The sequence below is a fragment of the Mytilus trossulus genome, chromosome 1 (genome assembly GCF_036588685.1).
Source record: "Mytilus trossulus isolate FHL-02 chromosome 1, PNRI_Mtr1.1.1.hap1, whole genome shotgun sequence".
NCBI lineage: Eukaryota > Metazoa > Mollusca > Bivalvia > Mytilida > Mytilidae > Mytilus > Mytilus trossulus.
The window spans coordinates 80659514-80677339 of record NC_086373.1 but is presented as its reverse complement, the minus strand read 5'-3'; the positions used below and the strand labels follow the sequence as shown (position 1 = coordinate 80677339).

The 17826-nt window shown below is 34.0% G+C and overlaps 2 protein-coding genes across 2 annotated transcripts in view; both read right to left on the bottom strand.

Annotated features, from left to right (window-relative positions):
• LOC134686734 (protein phosphatase 1H-like) overlaps window positions 1–10941 on the bottom strand; it is a 60049-nt gene extending 49108 nt beyond the window's left edge. Inside the window, exon 1 of the mRNA XM_063546446.1 lies at window positions 10838–10941. Within this exon, the coding sequence (XP_063402516.1) occupies window positions 10838–10844 (7 nt within the window). The 5' untranslated portion in view covers window positions 10845–10941. The remainder of the gene's footprint in view (window positions 1–10837) is intronic.
• On the bottom strand, window positions 6927–9348 carry LOC134698405 (3-[(3aS,4S,7aS)-7a-methyl-1,5-dioxo-octahydro-1H-inden-4-yl]propanoyl:CoA ligase-like). The gene is made up of 3 exons (XM_063560489.1): window positions 8231–9348; window positions 7743–7823; window positions 6927–7706 (listed from the first exon to the last, which is right to left on the bottom strand). The coding sequence occupies exons 1-3, from the start codon at window positions 9153–9155 to the stop codon at window positions 6979–6981; spliced, it is 1734 nt and encodes a 577-aa protein (XP_063416559.1). The 5' UTR covers window positions 9156–9348; the 3' UTR covers window positions 6927–6978.
• Window positions 10942–17826: the final 6885 nt, after the last annotated feature.

Genomic DNA, 17826 nt, shown 5'->3' with positions numbered 1-17826 from the left:
CACGATGTCGGCGATATCAACGAATAAAACAGGAGAGGGTACAAGAAAGATGGACAATATCGTCACGATGTTGGCGATGTCAATGATGTAGTCAGGAAAGCGGGACGATGTAGACGATGTCGTCAAGATGTTATCAACATCACGATGTTGTTGATATCAATGATGAAGGCAGGAAAGGGGACAGGAAAGAGGAAGATGTAGACGATATCGCCACGATGTTGGCGATTTCAACGTTATAGACAGTTAAGGGGGACGATGTAGACGATGTTGGCGATATCAACGATGTATACAGGAAAGAGGGACGATGTAGACGATTTCGTTATGATGTTGGCGATGTAAACGATGTAGTCATGAAAGGGGGACGATGTAGACGATGTCGTCACGATGTTGTCAATATCACGATGTCAGCTACGACAACGATATAGATAGGAAAGAGGGATGATGTAGAAGATATTGTCAACATCACGATTTTGGCGATGCCAACGATGTAGACAAGAAAGGGAGACTATGTAGACAATGTCGTTACGATGTCGGCGATGTCATCGGTATAGACAGGAAAGGTGACGATATAGACAATGTTGATAGCAGGTATAAAATCATGGACGAAGTTGACAATATCGGCGATATTGTCACCACATCGTGCACTGGACATTCAAAATTAAAATACACACAAGGTTTAGTCCTCTGCTAGTGTTATTGTATTATTTGAATAAGGCGTTTATAATTTTTGGCGAGCACACAATTTAAATACGTCTATAACAAGTACGATATGATTAGTGGGTGTTGCAAACGAACCTGGGCGCGCAGAGAAATGGTCCGTCTGCACTGTTATGAAAATGATGATATGTGTTTAAGTTTTCAAAATTCCAAATTTTAAAAACTTACCCTTTAGTAAAGAAATGTGAGGTAATTAATAAGTTCCTCGAGCAATTGACTTTTTTTTTATAAATAACACCAAGCAGAAATTTAGGCCTCCTCTTAAAGACTTTACACAAAAAAGTCTTGTATGTACACCATATTTTAGCTCGTTTTAAGTTTTGGTGAAAAATCTTCTAACATTAATGAATTTTTAGAAAATTATTATTTTCAACCTAACTTCGGAAAAATTAATCATTGACGGCTATAAATTGTGTTCCTATCGAGTCATTTTTTTTTATAATTGGTTATACATCTATTCATGCTATAGCTACCAGTACGCGTATATTTGGGTAATTACATTAGCTGTATGTTTCCTTGTAATACATTATTTTAATTGGCTAACAGCAATCTTACGTCATTCTGAAATTAACCTTCATTTGAAAATATATTGTAACATTGATGATAACACACGTTTCCACAATAAAGTGCCCTGGTTAATAAAATAAAAACTTGATAGTAATCCTGTTTCCATAATCATAGCGAAAAAGTATTATTATTAGTATTGAATGCTTCTTTTATCAATTTCATAGGGTTGTAAAAGCGTTTACCGTGCACACAAAATTATTGGGTCAACGCTTTTACACCCTGTTGACAATTAAAACTACTATACATACCATAAATTCACAGGTCTTTACAAACTGAAGTGTCATTAAATAACACGCTTAAAGTTAAAGCTGAAACAAAAAATATATAAAATTTAAATGCATTTTAAGTTTCAGAATATCAAAAAAACTACTGGATTTTGCTGTTCATTTTTTTTCATATTCCTGAAGAAGGTGTTAAAATAAACTCTTGCCTTTATAGGGATGGGTTGAGGTCTCACAAAATATGTAAACCCCGCCGCATATTTGTGCCTGTCCAAAGTCAGGAGCCGCTGGCCTTTGTTAGTCTTGTATGTTTTTTTAACTTTAGTTCATTTATACATATGATTTGGAGTTTAGTATGACGTCCATTTTCACTAAACTAGTACACATTTTTATCTAGGGCCCAGCTGAGGATCACCCACGGGTTCGGGATTTTCTCGCTGCGTTGAAGACCCATTGGTGCATGGTCCCCAGTTATAATCTGCTCTTTGGTCGAGTTGTTGTCTCTTTCACATATTCCTCATTTCCATTCTCAATCAATTCTCAATTAACTAGATATCATTGAGATGGAAGCCATCTCTGTGGGCCCCGCTGTCTATAACGTGGGGTAATAGTGATAGTACTATTTCATAGTATAATAGTGATATGACTGCATGATGTGAACTAATTGTTGACTACTCTAAGGAGTCTCATGTGAGATTTCAATCTAAGATTTTAAGTTAAAACTGATAAATATTCTCATCTTACTTTCATAGTATAATAGTGATATGACTGCATGATGTGAACTAATTGTTGACTACTCTAAGGTGACTTCTGGATGTATGGATTGATGTTTGAACAATATGTTTAAAGGTGCTGCCCAATTGATATTTGTCACATATTTTTAGAATTATGCCTTCAATATATTATGACCCACCAAGTATAAAGTATGAAATATTAACGGTTCTTGAGAGGTAGAGCGGACACAATTTGTTAAGAACAACAAACGGATGGACAGACTGACAGACTGACCTTAGACCTAGGATGCATACATTATGACACATTCTCTGGTGTTGGTTTATATATATGTTAAGTTGAAAATGTTTGTCAGGTATAAAGTATGAAATAATAACAGCTGTACATGTCCTCTCAAAATATAGTGTGGATCAAATTTGTTAGCGATGGACAGACCAACAGACAGACAGACAGACCTTTGACCTAGGAAGTGGTACATACATCATGACACACCCTCTGGTGTTGGTTAAAATGGATGTCAAGTATAAACTTTGAAATCATAACGGTTATCTAGATTTGGAGCGGACACAATCCCACAGGACATGGGGTTGTCAACTCTAAACCAAAATTTTTGACCTTGACCTTTGACCTAGGAAGTTGAACATACATCATGACACGCCCTCTGGTGGTTGTTAAAATGGATGTCAAGTATAAACTTTGAAATCATAACGGTTATCTAGATTTGGAGCGGACACAATCCCACAGGACATGGGGTTGTCAACTCTAAACCAAAGTTTTTGACCTTGACCTTTGACCTAGGAAGTTGTACATACATCATGACACGCCCTCTGGTGGTTGTTGAAATGGATGTCAAGTATAAACTTTGAAATCATAACGGTTATCTAGATATGGAGCGGACACGATCTTCACCACAGGACAGGGGGTTGTCAACTAAAACCAAAGTTTTTGACCTTGACCTTTGACCTAGAAAGTTGTACATACAACATGACACACCCTCTGGTGTTGGTTGATAATCATTTTAAGTATTAAGTATGAAATCATAATGGTTCTCTAGATATGGAGGGGACACGAAAGTGTTACGGACGGACGGACAGACGGACGGACAGACAGACTGATCACTATAGGGCGACCCGACTTTTAGTCGGGGCCCTAATAAGTTGAGAGAGATTTTTTAGAAGACCCCCCCTTGTAAAATAAATGTTTTGCGTTGTATTGATTTGAATCGACAATAGATGAGCAATAGACACCTGTAAACAGTAGGTGATTAAACTGTGTAACTGAGTGGACCGTATACCAAATGAAAATCGTGTGTTAGTTTATTTTCCTGTCCTCTGCAAAATGGAAAGAAAAACAAAGCAAAACCCAGGTAAGTTTTTGATTTGCGGAACATAAAACTACCTACAACTTTTAATTATTTAGGTCCTGCCATGCCTTCAAACTTTCCTAGATGCACCAGTTTGACTGAACTCAGAGAAGAGTTTGTGGCAATATTTTTCAATTCATTTTGGCGAACCTTAGTATAATAGATAAAACTATTAAAAGGTATTCCTCCTCTTGTAACTTGCTTCGTCTCTTCGGACAGTCAAGTTTATTGACATGAGGGTCTGGAAATGGGTTTTCTATTTCATTTTAGGCAATTTTCTTCATTCCAGTTTTTGTCACTTATTCTTTAGTATTTATATCCTAGCACGGCACATTATTTATTCTGTACTAAAAACTGTTAGAGCAAATCTGACATGGGGTAAAATTATTCAATTGATAGATATCTATCATCCCATAAATTTTCAGACGAATGGAACAACCCATTGTTGGGTTGCTGCCACTAAATTTGTAGTTTTAAGCAAATTTTGCAGTTTTTTGTTATTATCTTGAATATTATTATAGGTAAATATAAACTGTAATTAGCAATAATGCTCAGCAAAGTAAGATCTACAAAAAAAATAATATGACCAAAATCAAGTTTGCTAACATTTACATAACTTCGACTCTATAACATGTATAACAACTAGACCAAATACCTTCAAACTTTAACAAAATGTTCCTTAGGGTAACTTGTTTATAAATTGCATCCAAAGTTTTGATCCGATGATAGACAATCATGGCCGCCATTGCAAAAATAGAACATAGGGTCAAATGTAGTTTTGGCTAATTATCTAAAAACTAAAGCTTTTAGAGCAAATCTGACATGGGGTAAAATTGTTCAATAGGTCAACATCTGTCAGCCCTGAACTTTTCAGACGAATCTGGGTTGCAGTTTTTTTGTTATTATTTTGAATATCTTTATATAGATAGATATAAACTGTAAACCGCAGCAATAATGTTCAGCAAAGGAAGATCTACAAAAACAGTTACATTACCAAAATAGTCAATTGACCCCTTTAGGATTCATTGCCCTGTAAAGACAATTTTACACAATTTTATTTGATCAACAAAGTTTGCTTACATTTAAAAATCTCCTCTGAATGACGGGTGAGCGATTCAGGCTTGAGAACCTCTTGCTTTTATGCCTATTATTCTCTATTCTGTATTAAAACCCCATCCAGATAAGGGAGCTACCATTTGATTTTTATGGGGGGCTAGGATGAAAAATTTTGTCCTGCTTTATTTTTAGAACTTTGTAATCTCTGTCCTGCCTTTTTATTTTTTACTCTATTCGGTCCTGCCTTTTTTTTTACTAGTTTATCCTGACTTTTTTTTACCCAAATTGTCATCCTGCTTTATTTTTTTTGCCAAGATCCTGCCTTTTTTTTTTACTCAAAACTCCTGTCCTGCCTATTTTTTTCAAATTTCATCCTAGCCCCCCCCCCATAAAAATCAAATGGTAGCTCCCTAATCGTGCATATATCTCACGTGAATCTTAATCACCACTAATCAATATGTTGAACATCTTAGTTTGAAATCTCCATGTCCTCTTATCATAATTATTATTTACAGTTATTCTCTTTTCTTTGTTTTTGTTTGATTAATGTTTGATCATGTTTATTGACTTCCTCTCTAGCTGTCTCGTGAGTTAGGAATAAAGATCAATAAAGATATGTGGCACAGTGTATTGCAACTGTATATTTGCACTTACGTTCTTTGACCTTTTTATATCTAGGCCTACTAGTATATCAAATATCATATTTATTTATGATGCATACCATTATATCTGACGAACTGAGTTATTTTCATTTTATCTCCCTGCTCCAATTGGCATTTTTTAAATTATGATATCTTACCGAAAACTTCGTGTAGACCTATCTCCTTGGTCAGTAAAACTCAGTATTATTGTTATCAACAGCTGATTTCCCAGAAGTCAATTTCTACTTTCGGTATACCTTGTTTTTAAATTGAAAGATGACGTCACATGCACATATGTTTCATACATACTATGGAACGCCAAAACAGTCTTGTGCATAAAATGCATTTCAAATAAACTCAGGTTTTGCAATAGGAAATGTTTATTTTTTTTAATTTTTTGTACTAAACACACTTTAAATTTAAATTGATTATGATAATCAATTGATGTTAAAAAATGCAATGGGTATTTTTGCTATTCCTTTGTACTCATTTAATCACTCAGTGCGATTTTCCATCATTTTAATTACAATTTTTAACTAGCGTCGGTAATTCAGAATATTTTATCGATAAAACTGAGAAGGTATATGTCTAAGCATTATTACCCATTTTTCATGTACCTTGAAAACTCAAAATACTAGTAAATATAACCCACTGTTTATACAAAACATTCAAGTTCATGGGATATATAGTTCATTGTATTTGTTAATGTACCTCTATGTTAACTCAAGGCTACAGAAAATATCCATCAAATGATGTGTCATTGCCCTATGCACTACTTCAAGCTGCTATATGTTGACTCAAGAATGCCGCACTGAGATTTATATAAAAATAAGGGTGTCTTGTATTCACAATAGTTTGTAGGATCTAGACAAATAAAATCAAACTAGAAATAAAAAAAAGTTCTGCATGTAAAACAAAATCATCCAAATAAAAAAACACATTATGATATGATATTCGAAAACTGCTGGAGAAAGTTTCTTGACTTGGGACAGAACTTCAAAAGATTTCAACCAATCGAAAACTGGTGATTCAGCATTTTTTTTAAACTTCGAGTAACTTCATAACGGCAATTCATATTTTAGGGACAACTTCTCAATTAAGTAAAATTTGTAAAATCTGCATTACCTCAATATATAATATGAGGCTACGAGAAAACTGCAGTAGAAATCAAGGTGATATAGGGACACATTTGACCACATACAAAGACTGAAAAAGAGCGATAAACTATGGTGATGATAAACTATGGTGATGATAAACTATGGTGAGACATTTTTTAACTTTCATCGAATGTATGGAAAAAGCTTTGTAATGTATGTGTATGTAAGACAAATGCAAAATTCTCAGCATTGCTGTAAATGAATGGTTCAAACAGCCACCAAATATTTTCAACCATTACGCACATCTATACGTGACGTGTTACATTTCTAATCATCTTTTGAATTCAAGTTATTTTTTGTTGAAAATTGTTAGAGATAGAAAAACAAACAGTAATCCGAGCAAGACACGTAATGCGCTGTAGACGACCAGGGAGAACCGAAAAGGATGATTAAAGTTAAACAAACTAAATGTTTCATTTTAAAATAAAAATCAAAGCATATTAAGAAGTAAGGGGTATTTAATGATTATTACTAACTACTTAAATATAATGATTTAAAAAAAAATATGACTATAATTAACCAAGTCAGTTTGAAGTGCTCCCTTCAGCTTTAGTTGACAATTCTATCATCAAAGCAGTAGTTTTTCGGTCTAACTTTCCGTTGTGGGTGTGTGGTAATTCTTTGTAAAAGAAGAAGTGTTCTGGAATATAACGTTTTTCCAGAAATGAATCTAGGTTTCCAGATTGCTGTTGCACAATATAATTTCTTATAGCTTCATCACTTAGTGTCCCTTCTGGTTGAACAACAACGGCTGCATATATACGTTGGAACATTTTGTCATCATGGACTGGATAGACATAAGCGTCAATGACATTAGGGTGCTTTTTAATGATGTTTTCAACACACAAAGGGGTGACTAGAAGCCCACCAATAATCATCATATCGGATTTGCGCCCGTTGACAATAAAGATACCATTTTCTCTCATTACTCCAATGTCATCAGTTTTATACCACCCGGCTTTATCCGAACATAAGGCACTTTTTCCCTTATTATTCAAGTAACCTTGAAAACGATCTCTGCTGCGGAAGTATATTTCTCCGGAAGTTCCCTTTGGTACGATGTTTCCATCATCATCTACTTTTTTCAGTTCAACCCCTGGAGTTGGATATCCAATTGCGTAATCTTCAAAATCGTTTGGACTAGAAACTTGCATGGCGGAGCCAAGTCCAAATTCAGTTGTTCCATACATCACAACAACCTTGTCAGCAATAACTCCTGCCGCCTTTGTACATGATGATTCAACTGGCAAACCTCCTGTAGCAATCACTTATAACGGCCATTGCTTACATGGCGGTAATTTGGTATGCATCATATCATGTAAACAAGGGGTAATAATTAGCGCCGCTGTGCAATTTTCTGCTTCAAGCGCTTTTGCAGTGAATCTGTTAATATCGTCAATCGTTTTTAAGGCCATTGCATCACAGGGACTCGGTTAGCAGATTAAAATTTTGTAAATCAATGTTTTTAATTTATTTTTTATTATTTCCTGTCTATTTGCATTACTATATTAACGTATTTAAAGTTGCCATCACTATTTCTTTGTTTTCTGGCAATGTGCAGTTTACTATCCATATCCATATACTGAAAAAAATGTGCAGTTTACTATCCATATCCATATACTGAAAAAACCTAGTTTTTTTTAGTATATGGATATGGATAGTAAACTGCACATTGCCAGAAAACAAAGAAAATAGTGATGGCAACTTTAAATACGTTAATATAGTAATGCAAATAGACAGGAAATAATAAAAAATAAATTAAAAACATTGATTTACAAAATTTTAATCTGCTAACCGAGTCCCTGTGCATTACATCACTTGCAGTAATTCGCGTGGTCTTGTGAACTATGTTTACGCCAGGGTAGCCACCTGTCCAGCTAAAGGGGCGATCGTTGTAATATCTTGCGCCAGGGTCAAGCTCCATGTGTTTTCCAAAACCATACAAACTTCGTACCAATGAAAGATGTGTTTGAGGAACTGCCTTTGGGATTCCAGTACTACCAGAAGTAAGAAAAATTGCTGCAATGTCATCTGGTGATATCAAAGGAAGAGTGATCAATGCAATTCTCCCCCTTTCTATTATGTTTGCAACAGAAGAACATTTTATTCCGTTGTGAGAATGTTGCAGCAGCAAGACCTGGTATAAATCCACCAAAACCTTACTTGATATGGAACTGCTTACTTCTGGTTGGAAATTACATGCAAATTTTCTGCATATGTCAACATTTTTGTCCTGATCACCTGGGTCGATAATTAATGTCGTACATTTTTGAATTCCATGAAGTGTCTCCAGTAAATCAGATCCGTCCAGACGCTTAAAAAAGAAATGTAATGGCATGCCACCTGCCATTTGTACTCCCAGTGAACTGATAACCCATTCTACACAGTTTTTGTTCGAAATTGCGACAACATCGTTTCTTTTTATTCCCGTCTCCAAAAGTCCTTTGGCAAAGAATTTAGCTTGATCATAAAGTTCTTGATATTTAATGGAAGTTCTTTCACCGGTTGTTGATAGGAAAACAACAGCCTCACGATCTGGAAATATTTTTGCATTGTCTCTCAGAATATTAGGAAGAGCTTGATATTGAAAATCACAAGTTTCTGGTGTGAATGCATAACTCTGCTTTTCGTTGCTCTGCTCCATTCTCTTAAAACATCCGAAGCTTAAAATGACACATATAAGTGAATTCGTCTTCTTCATGTGCTTCAACTAATTATAGAGTATCGAATGCATGCACATGCATGGAATCTTGTTATTCTTCAAGGTCTTTCACCCCATGACTGACATGCAATATGTGTATGGCTTTGCACTAATAATAACTGCGACATCTTATTAAAATACCACACTTACGATGCAAAAGGTTAAACTGAGGCCGAACAAGCAGGAAAGTGCGTATCCAACATGTGTTTTGATCGAGTTTTTGTTACTTAAATAACATTATTATAATGATGCACAAGTAATTTATAGTTAAGCTACATTTTTAAAATGAATAGACAAACCATTATTTTTGTTTTATCAGAAAGAAACAATATATATTTCACACTATCAAGAAGGTACAATTGAAAAGCCACTTAGTGACCACAGATATACATCAAAATCGGCAAGGATTTATTTGTGTATTTTGTATTGCCGGAAAAAACAGCATTCCGAATCGTTACCATTTTACATGTAATCAGATCAATTAAGGACGATTTGTGAAATTAATCATTGCTTTTCTTTCATCTGATGGGAACAATTAATGACTAAAAATCATATTTCAAATCGTGAGTCAACTAAAAGATGTCAGCCATGACGATCTTGTCTTGTTGATCATTTTAGCCTTTTAAAGTTTTCTGGTCTATTACAGATTTTCAGATATTAGGCAAAAACACAAAAATTGTGGGTTGCACTAATGACAGGATGATTGCCCGGATAGTGACAGGACGGTTGACCGGACGACATATAAAGAGTCAGAACTTTTTTGTTATCGGATAGATTTGTTTAATATTTGTAAACCTGAAAGATATTAAATTATATTTTATGAAAATAAAAAAAAGAGGAAAAATGATTATTTTTGAGCAAAAAAAGTTGACCGGACGGTATTCACACTCGCCAATATACGCTATATATATATTCAACTGGTCGACGACAAATGTTAATATCTCAATATTGTTTTACAATATTTGTCCATGAAAGTGCGTATTTGACATCCAACATGTGTTTTGATTTGAGTTTTTGTTACTTAAATAACATTATTAGAAGAAGAAAAAAATCATTTATACCCAGGAGCCCCCTTAATAGACAAAACATTTTTGTTTTATCAGAAAGAAACAATATATATTTCACACTATCAAGAAGGTACAATTGAAGAGTCACTTAGTGACCACAGATAATATACATCAACATCGGGAAGGATTTATTTGTGTATTGTGTATTGCCAGAAAAAACAGCATTCCGAATCGTTACCATTTTACATGTAATCAGGCTGCCGTTTCATAAAACGATCGTTAGCGTACGTTTGAACGTTAACCAAACGTAACGCTAAAATTCCGTTTCATAAAACAGTCGTACTTTGCGATAGTCGTACAATCACGAACGCTATAAACCTGTCGCAAAGCGATCGTTAAACAAAAGATGGCCGTCGCCTTGCATACTTTGGGGTACAACAGACGCCGAATTTTTAGCCAACAAGGGGTTTTCAGGAAAGGATTGAAATCAGTGATAATTTTAATGACACATATATCATATCTCGCTACCGTCGTGGTAGACAGGGCATATTTAAGTTTGCAGATACGCTTTTACAACACCTTGAAAAAACGACTTTGGTAAATTTCTCCAACTTTGACCTCCTTTCACACTGACTTTCGAGTAAAATAAAAGAAAATTGCGTGCTATGTACTTACAGTTCATATGTACAACAAGTTATTTCAACAGAACAATCAGACATATCTGGACCAAACCATCTGTTGGTGATTTATGAACAAAAACATCTAGACAATAAATTGTATACCAATGTTTACTGTTGACGCTACTATTTTTGAAAAAAGGTGTCTTCTGTCACGTCCGCGTTTTTGGCAGGGAGTGCTTGTTTGTCCAATTATGATAACTCCGGTTGAAATATTATATTTTTCTTTTTTTGATTTCGAGGCCACTTAAAACTTTCTAAATCTATCAGTAGCTCTTAATTAAAAAAAAAACAGCACTCTTTCATGATATTGATATGGGAAAGGTAATTTTATTAAAAAAAAACCTTGTCAGATAATTTGATACTGTGCCGGCGGGGATTCAATATTTAAGTTCCGACGTTGGATAACAATTTGCATGGCTTTCTTGGGTACTAACCAATATTTTAAGTCTACGAATAATTTTTTTCTATAGGCTTTGGATGCCTAAATTGTCAAAACCTCGAAATCAACAGATGAAAAATAAACATAAAATTGGAACTTGAACAATCAAATTTCGGGTATGCAACAACACAGAACGGTTCTAAATCCCATTAGAATTGTTTCCAATAGTTACTAGTATATAGAATAGAAATAGCTTTTGCAAATGTTATTATTACTATGAAAATGAGTATGATACGATAGTCAAAAAAGGAACAATTACCGAACATAACCTAAATAGTGGTGCCTTACAGTTTTAAACATGCAATGAGAAAAGAACGATATAAACAATTAAAAGAAAGCCATTTGGTTTAAAAACATATTTATATCTGCAAAATAGCAAAATGGATATAGATATGAACACAGATTTTTTTTTATAATGACGATAACCGAAAAGGAATACATGTTACTAGTATAATAAAAAACGGAACCCTTTCTCTCTCAAATGTTATGCCGCCGCTGTCAGCGTTAAAGTGTAGTGTTAACTAAAAATATAAAGCATTTATCAGTAAACTACAGAATAAAAAAAATCTGATACGTTATTTCTTGGTTTTTAAGATGAGCTTCTATCTAATTTCCATAACAATCCATGAAGGTTAACTTTGTTATGTCAACAAATATAATCCAATACTTTCTGTAAATGTGAACTGGTTATATTAAAAGTCCATTCATCAGAAATATACTATTTTGTATCATTTGAAATGAAGCAAAATATATATTTTCAAACATTTGCTTCAGACATTTTAAAAAGCCGTTCAAAAACTTCAGCAAAACTTTATCCCGAGACTGAATCTACTTGTTAATTGTAAAAAAAAAGTCTATTTACTAATAAACAAATGGACTGAAATGAAAAAAAATATTTTCAAACATTCACTCTGGATATTGTCTTTTGGTCATAAACAACTTCTGTCCAATTTCATGAAATTATATGAAGGGCTGACAAAGGTACTGATGTCTCAAACAAACTTAAACAAAAGTCTGTATCTAAATGTTGAACCCGACGCCGTAATCTATTATCAGTATGTCTCGCTTTATTAATAAATTTCGCAGGCTCGACAAAAAAAGGTGGAAATGCAATGTACATGTATGATGATGAGACTGGTCTGGATTGGCATGAGAGAATTTAAAAATTCTTCATTTTTTTTTAAATTTGAATGTTTTGGTTCGTTGTGTTAATGTAATTCTGACATAAGAGTGTAGGGACCCAAAATGTATAGTATACATATTTACAAGAGAGTTGTCTCATAAGCACTTAGACCACAACTTCTTACATCTATTTTCCTGAAATGTAAGGTCACCGTCAACAGCCAAGTAAAGCTCAAATGTTTCACGCCATTATTCCGACAGCTCATTAGTCCCACAGCCCATTTTTCCGACAACCCGTTAGTCCGAAAACCCAATATTCCAACACTTTTTTTTAAAAGGGCTGTATAATAATTAGGTCAACATTGAGACATTACAATACAAGTATAATATAATTATCATTATAATATATCACCATTGGTCTCAGTCAGAATCGGAGCTAAAACAAAATAGAAAAAAAAACTAACGGTTTTGAAATCAAATAACAGTATCAAGACCTGTTCTACACAAGTCAAAAGAACTTACAATAAAATCATCATTTTCCCCATAATAGTAAATATAAAAAAGAAGATGTGGTATGATTGCCAATGAGACAACTATCCACAAAAGACCAAAATGATACAAACATTAACAAGTTTTCTTTTGTTAAAACATTGGAACAAATTTCGAAGATTTATCATGTTTATCTAACTTTTTAAAGTTCTGACAAGTGCAATCGTTATTGGAAGTGCTGTTTACTTTCTCCATATTTCGTGGACTCATATTCCCGAACATGATATTCATAAAATCGCACGGTTGGCGTATTTGTAAAAGCTGGAATTGCTAATCTTTTTGGAACACATATTTCGTCATATGTGTCATCTTATTTTCTTTGGACCTGGATTGTATGAAAGAACGATATAACTAATTGTGGTAACGACATATAAAGTCTACAGTCTGTGATGCACTGGTTGTCGTTTTTCCTGTATATCATATCTATTGTTTGCTTATTTGTTGAAGGCCGTACGGTGACCTTTCATTTACAACATTTCCGTAAAAATTAGGATGTGCTATCCCGTTTGAAATAAGTTTTCTACAGGTACAACCAAACTTCAAAACCAAATCTTTATATCTATGAAAAATTTGTGTAAAGGTTTCAAGTAATTAATGGTAACGATATCCCTGGTTTAATAATTTACCAGTAATACATAGGTTGCGTTCGTTAAAATCAAAAACGTCACAACAGACACGGGCATAGCGAACAAGTTGTGAAATATAAACACAGTAAGATGGTGCCAAAGGAACATCACCATCTAAAAATGGAAAATTAACAATAGGGAACGAAAAATCGCCTCTTTCGTCGTAAATGTTAGGGTGTAGTTTCCCCGTTTAAAACCGAAATATCTAAATCCAGGAAAGGACAGTTATTACCGAATACATTAGATTGACTTATCTGTAGATCTTGTCTTGCTGGTGACTTTTTCTAATTAATAAGTGTTTCTATGTATAATAGTTTTTCAAAATAATCAGCAAAAGCGGAAAAAAAGAATACATGAGCACCTAAGATTTTAGGGTTTGGTGGGGTTCATGTCGCTCATTCTTTAGTTTTCTATGTTGTGTTGTCAGTTTTTTTTTCCTCTTCTATTATAGCCATGGCATGTCAGTTTATTTTCGACTTATGAGTGAACTTTGAATGTCTTTTTTTAAAAGTATCTTTCTCCTCTCTTTAAAGCCAATTACTCCTTTAAGAATTCATCTAAAAGTTTTGACATAAATAGATAGTTTGCAGGTAAGTCTGAACATTCTCAATATCCCTGCCTGTGCCACTGTAAGATTTTCTTTATTTAAAACTACTTTCAAGATGATAGCCAAAATGTGCAATTTATTCTCCTATGTTCATCTTTACCCATATCATTCATGTCTATTTACAGACACAGCCATTGCACAAATTTGAAAATCTATACAGTATACAATTATAATGATTGTGGCCAACTTTAAATAAATTTTGAGCAGTACTTTTAGAGGAGAAGATTTTTGTAAAAAATAACAAGGCCAGACATTAAACGGTTCTCACATAGCTATAGTTAGCAATTGAATCTAAATCAAACACTTGTCTTGTATTTTTATTTTCTTAAGTCATTTTAATCATGATACAATTAAACCTATGAAAAATATGTTATATCTTGAAATAAAATCATATTGCAAATCAGCCCATCAAAGCATATATGTCTATCTATAACTGCATCATAACCTGAGACTCCCTATAAGGTTACATTAGGTCCTAAAACCAGGTGCTCTGCAGGGCACAGTTTTATACGACCACAGAAGTCAAACCCTGAACAGTTGGGGCAAGTATGGACACAACATTCAAGCTTGATACAGCTCTGAATTTGGATTGTGATCAAATTTTTGATATAATATGAGTTTCTGACACAAAACAAATGTCAAGATCTCAAAAATCTATTGCGCAATATTGTGCAATTAAAGATTTCTTCTTGTAACTTTTCAAAAATTTGGAATTTGATTAATTTGAAAGAAAAACAAGAGGCTGTCACAACGACAGCAAACCGGATTTATTGACATTTATTTGTGTCCTGGCAATATCACAAGAACCATTACTGATGAATGGTGAAAGTGAAAATCGTCAATATCAAATTTGACCTCTATTTTGTCATCAGTATCAACATATTAAAATTTGAAAAGCTTAGATTGAATGGTTCATAAGTAAATGCAACAACGTGAATGGAAACGCCATTTTACGATCTTTCAAGAACCATAACTCCTGAACGGTAAAAGTCAAAATCGTCATTATTGTACTTGACCTCTATTTCGTCATCAGTAACAACATATAAAAATTTCAAAAGCTTTGGTTGAATGGTTCATGAGAAAATGCACGGACACGACTGGAAACACCATTTTTCAATCTTTCAAGAACCATAACTCCTGAACGGTAAAAGTCAAAATGGTCATTATTGAACTTGATCTCCATTTTGTTATCAGTAACAACATATTAAAATTTGGGAAGTTATGGTAGAACAATTCATGCGTAAATGCACGGACACGACTGGAAACTCCATTTTTCAATCTTTCAAGAACCATAACTCCTGAACGGTAAAAGTCAAAATCGTCATTATTGAACTTGACCTCCATTTTGTCATCAGTAACAACATATTAAAATTTTGGAAGCTTTGGTAGAACAGTTCATGCGTAAATGCACGGACACGACTGGAAACTCCATTTTTCAATCTTTTAAGAACCATAACACCTGAACACTAAAAGTCAAATTCGCCATTATTGAACTTGACCTTCACTTAGTTGTCAGTAACAACATATTAAAATTTTAAAAGCTTTGGTTGAACAGTTCATGAGTTAATGCACGGACAACTTTTGATTGCCGCCCGCCCGACCGACTAACCGCCTGACCGACCGCCCGCCGTACATCCCCATATCAATAACCGACATTTTTGTCACAAAAATCTGGTTCAAAATGAAAACAACTCCCACCCATTTTTTTTGGCTATGTGTCCAAAACCTGACATTTCTTTATACATAATATAAAAGTAGTATAAGGGAGGTAAATCCGAACAAAACCAACATTGTATCATAAATGTCTTGAATTACCTCCCTTACGCTGCTTTTAAATTGTCTTAATTGTCCATGTACCAAAAATACCTAGTTTTCTCCTTTTTGCCCCTAATTCCAAACCATAACCCCCCAAAGTCGATACTTACTATCCCTTCATGGTATGGAAACTTGTGGTAAAATTTCAGAGAGATTCATACACTTAAACATAAGTTATTGTTTAAAAACTACAAAAATGATTATTTTGGACCCTCCTCTTTGCCCCTATTTCTTAATTAAACTATTGGGACCCTAACCCCCAAAATAGAACCCTACCTTATTTAAGTGGTATTGAATCTTGTTGTAAAAATTTATAGAGTTTCATACACTTAAGGGGGATCGCGGGTCTAAATCATTTTTTTTATTCAATATAGGATGTACCTATATTTTTCTATAAACGAACTTTAACTTATTCTTAAAAGAAAAATTAAATAAAACTAGAGGCTCTAAAGAGCCTGTGTCGCTCACCTTAGTCTATGTGAATATTAAACAAAGGAAGCAGATGGATTCATGACAAAATTGTGTTTTGGTGATGGTGATGTGTTTGTAAATCTTACTTTACTAAACAGTCTTGCTGCTTACAATTATCTCTATCTATAATGAACTTGGCCCAGTAGTTTCAGTGGAAAATGTTAATAAAAATTTACAAATTTTATGAAAATCGTTAAAAATTGACTATAAAGGACAATTACTCCTTAGTGGGTCAATTGACCATTTTCAGATTTGCTGTAATTGCTTTGTTTTTTGAGTTATAAGCCAAAAACTGCATTTTACCCCCATATTCTATTTTTAGCCGTGGCGGCCATCTTGGTTGGTTGACCGGGTCACGCCACACATTTTTAAAACTAGATACCCCAAAGATGATTGTGGCCAAGATTGGATTAATTTGGCCAAGTAGTTTCAGAGGAGAAGATTTTTGTAAAAGATAACTAAGATTTACGAAAAATGGTTCAAAATTGACTATAAAGGGCAATAACTCTTAAAGGGGTCAACTGACCATTTCGGTCATGTTGACTTATTTGTAAATCTTACTTTGCTGAACATAATTGCTGTTTACAGTTTATCTCTATCTATAATAATATTCAAGATAATAACCAAAAACAGCAAAATTTCCTCAAAATTACTAATTCAGGGGCAGCAACCCAACAACGAGTAGTCCGATTCGTCTGAAAATTTCAGGGCAGATAGATCTTGACCTGATAAACATTTTTACGCCATGTCAGATTTCCACTAAATGCTTTGGTTTTTGAGTTATAAGCCAAAAACTGCATTTTACCCCTATGTTCTATTTTTAGCCGTGGCGGCCATCTTGGTTGGTTGACCGGGTCACGCCACACATTTTTAAAACTAGATACCCCAAAGATGATTGTGGCCAAGATTGGATTAATTTGGCCAAGTAGTTTCAGAGGAGAAGATTTTTGTAAAAGATAACTAAGATTTACGAAAAATGGTTCAAAATTGACTATAAAGTGCAATAACTCCTAAAGGGGTCAACTGACCATTTCGGTCATGTTGACTTATTTGTAAATCTTACTTTGCTGAACATAATTGCTGTTTACAGTTTATCTCTATCTATAATAATATTCAAGATAATAACCAAAAACAGCCAAATTTCCTCAAAATTACAAATTCAGGGGCAGCAGCCCAACAACGGATTGTCTGATTCGTCTGAAAATTCCAGGGCAGATAGATCTTGACCAGATCAACAATTTTACTTCATGTCAGATTTATTCGTTCATTTACGCTCACTATCTGCCTTCGAAAGAAGCATACATTTTTGTTAATTTCCTTTTTTTTCTGTTGAACTAATAGGAAAAAATATCGGT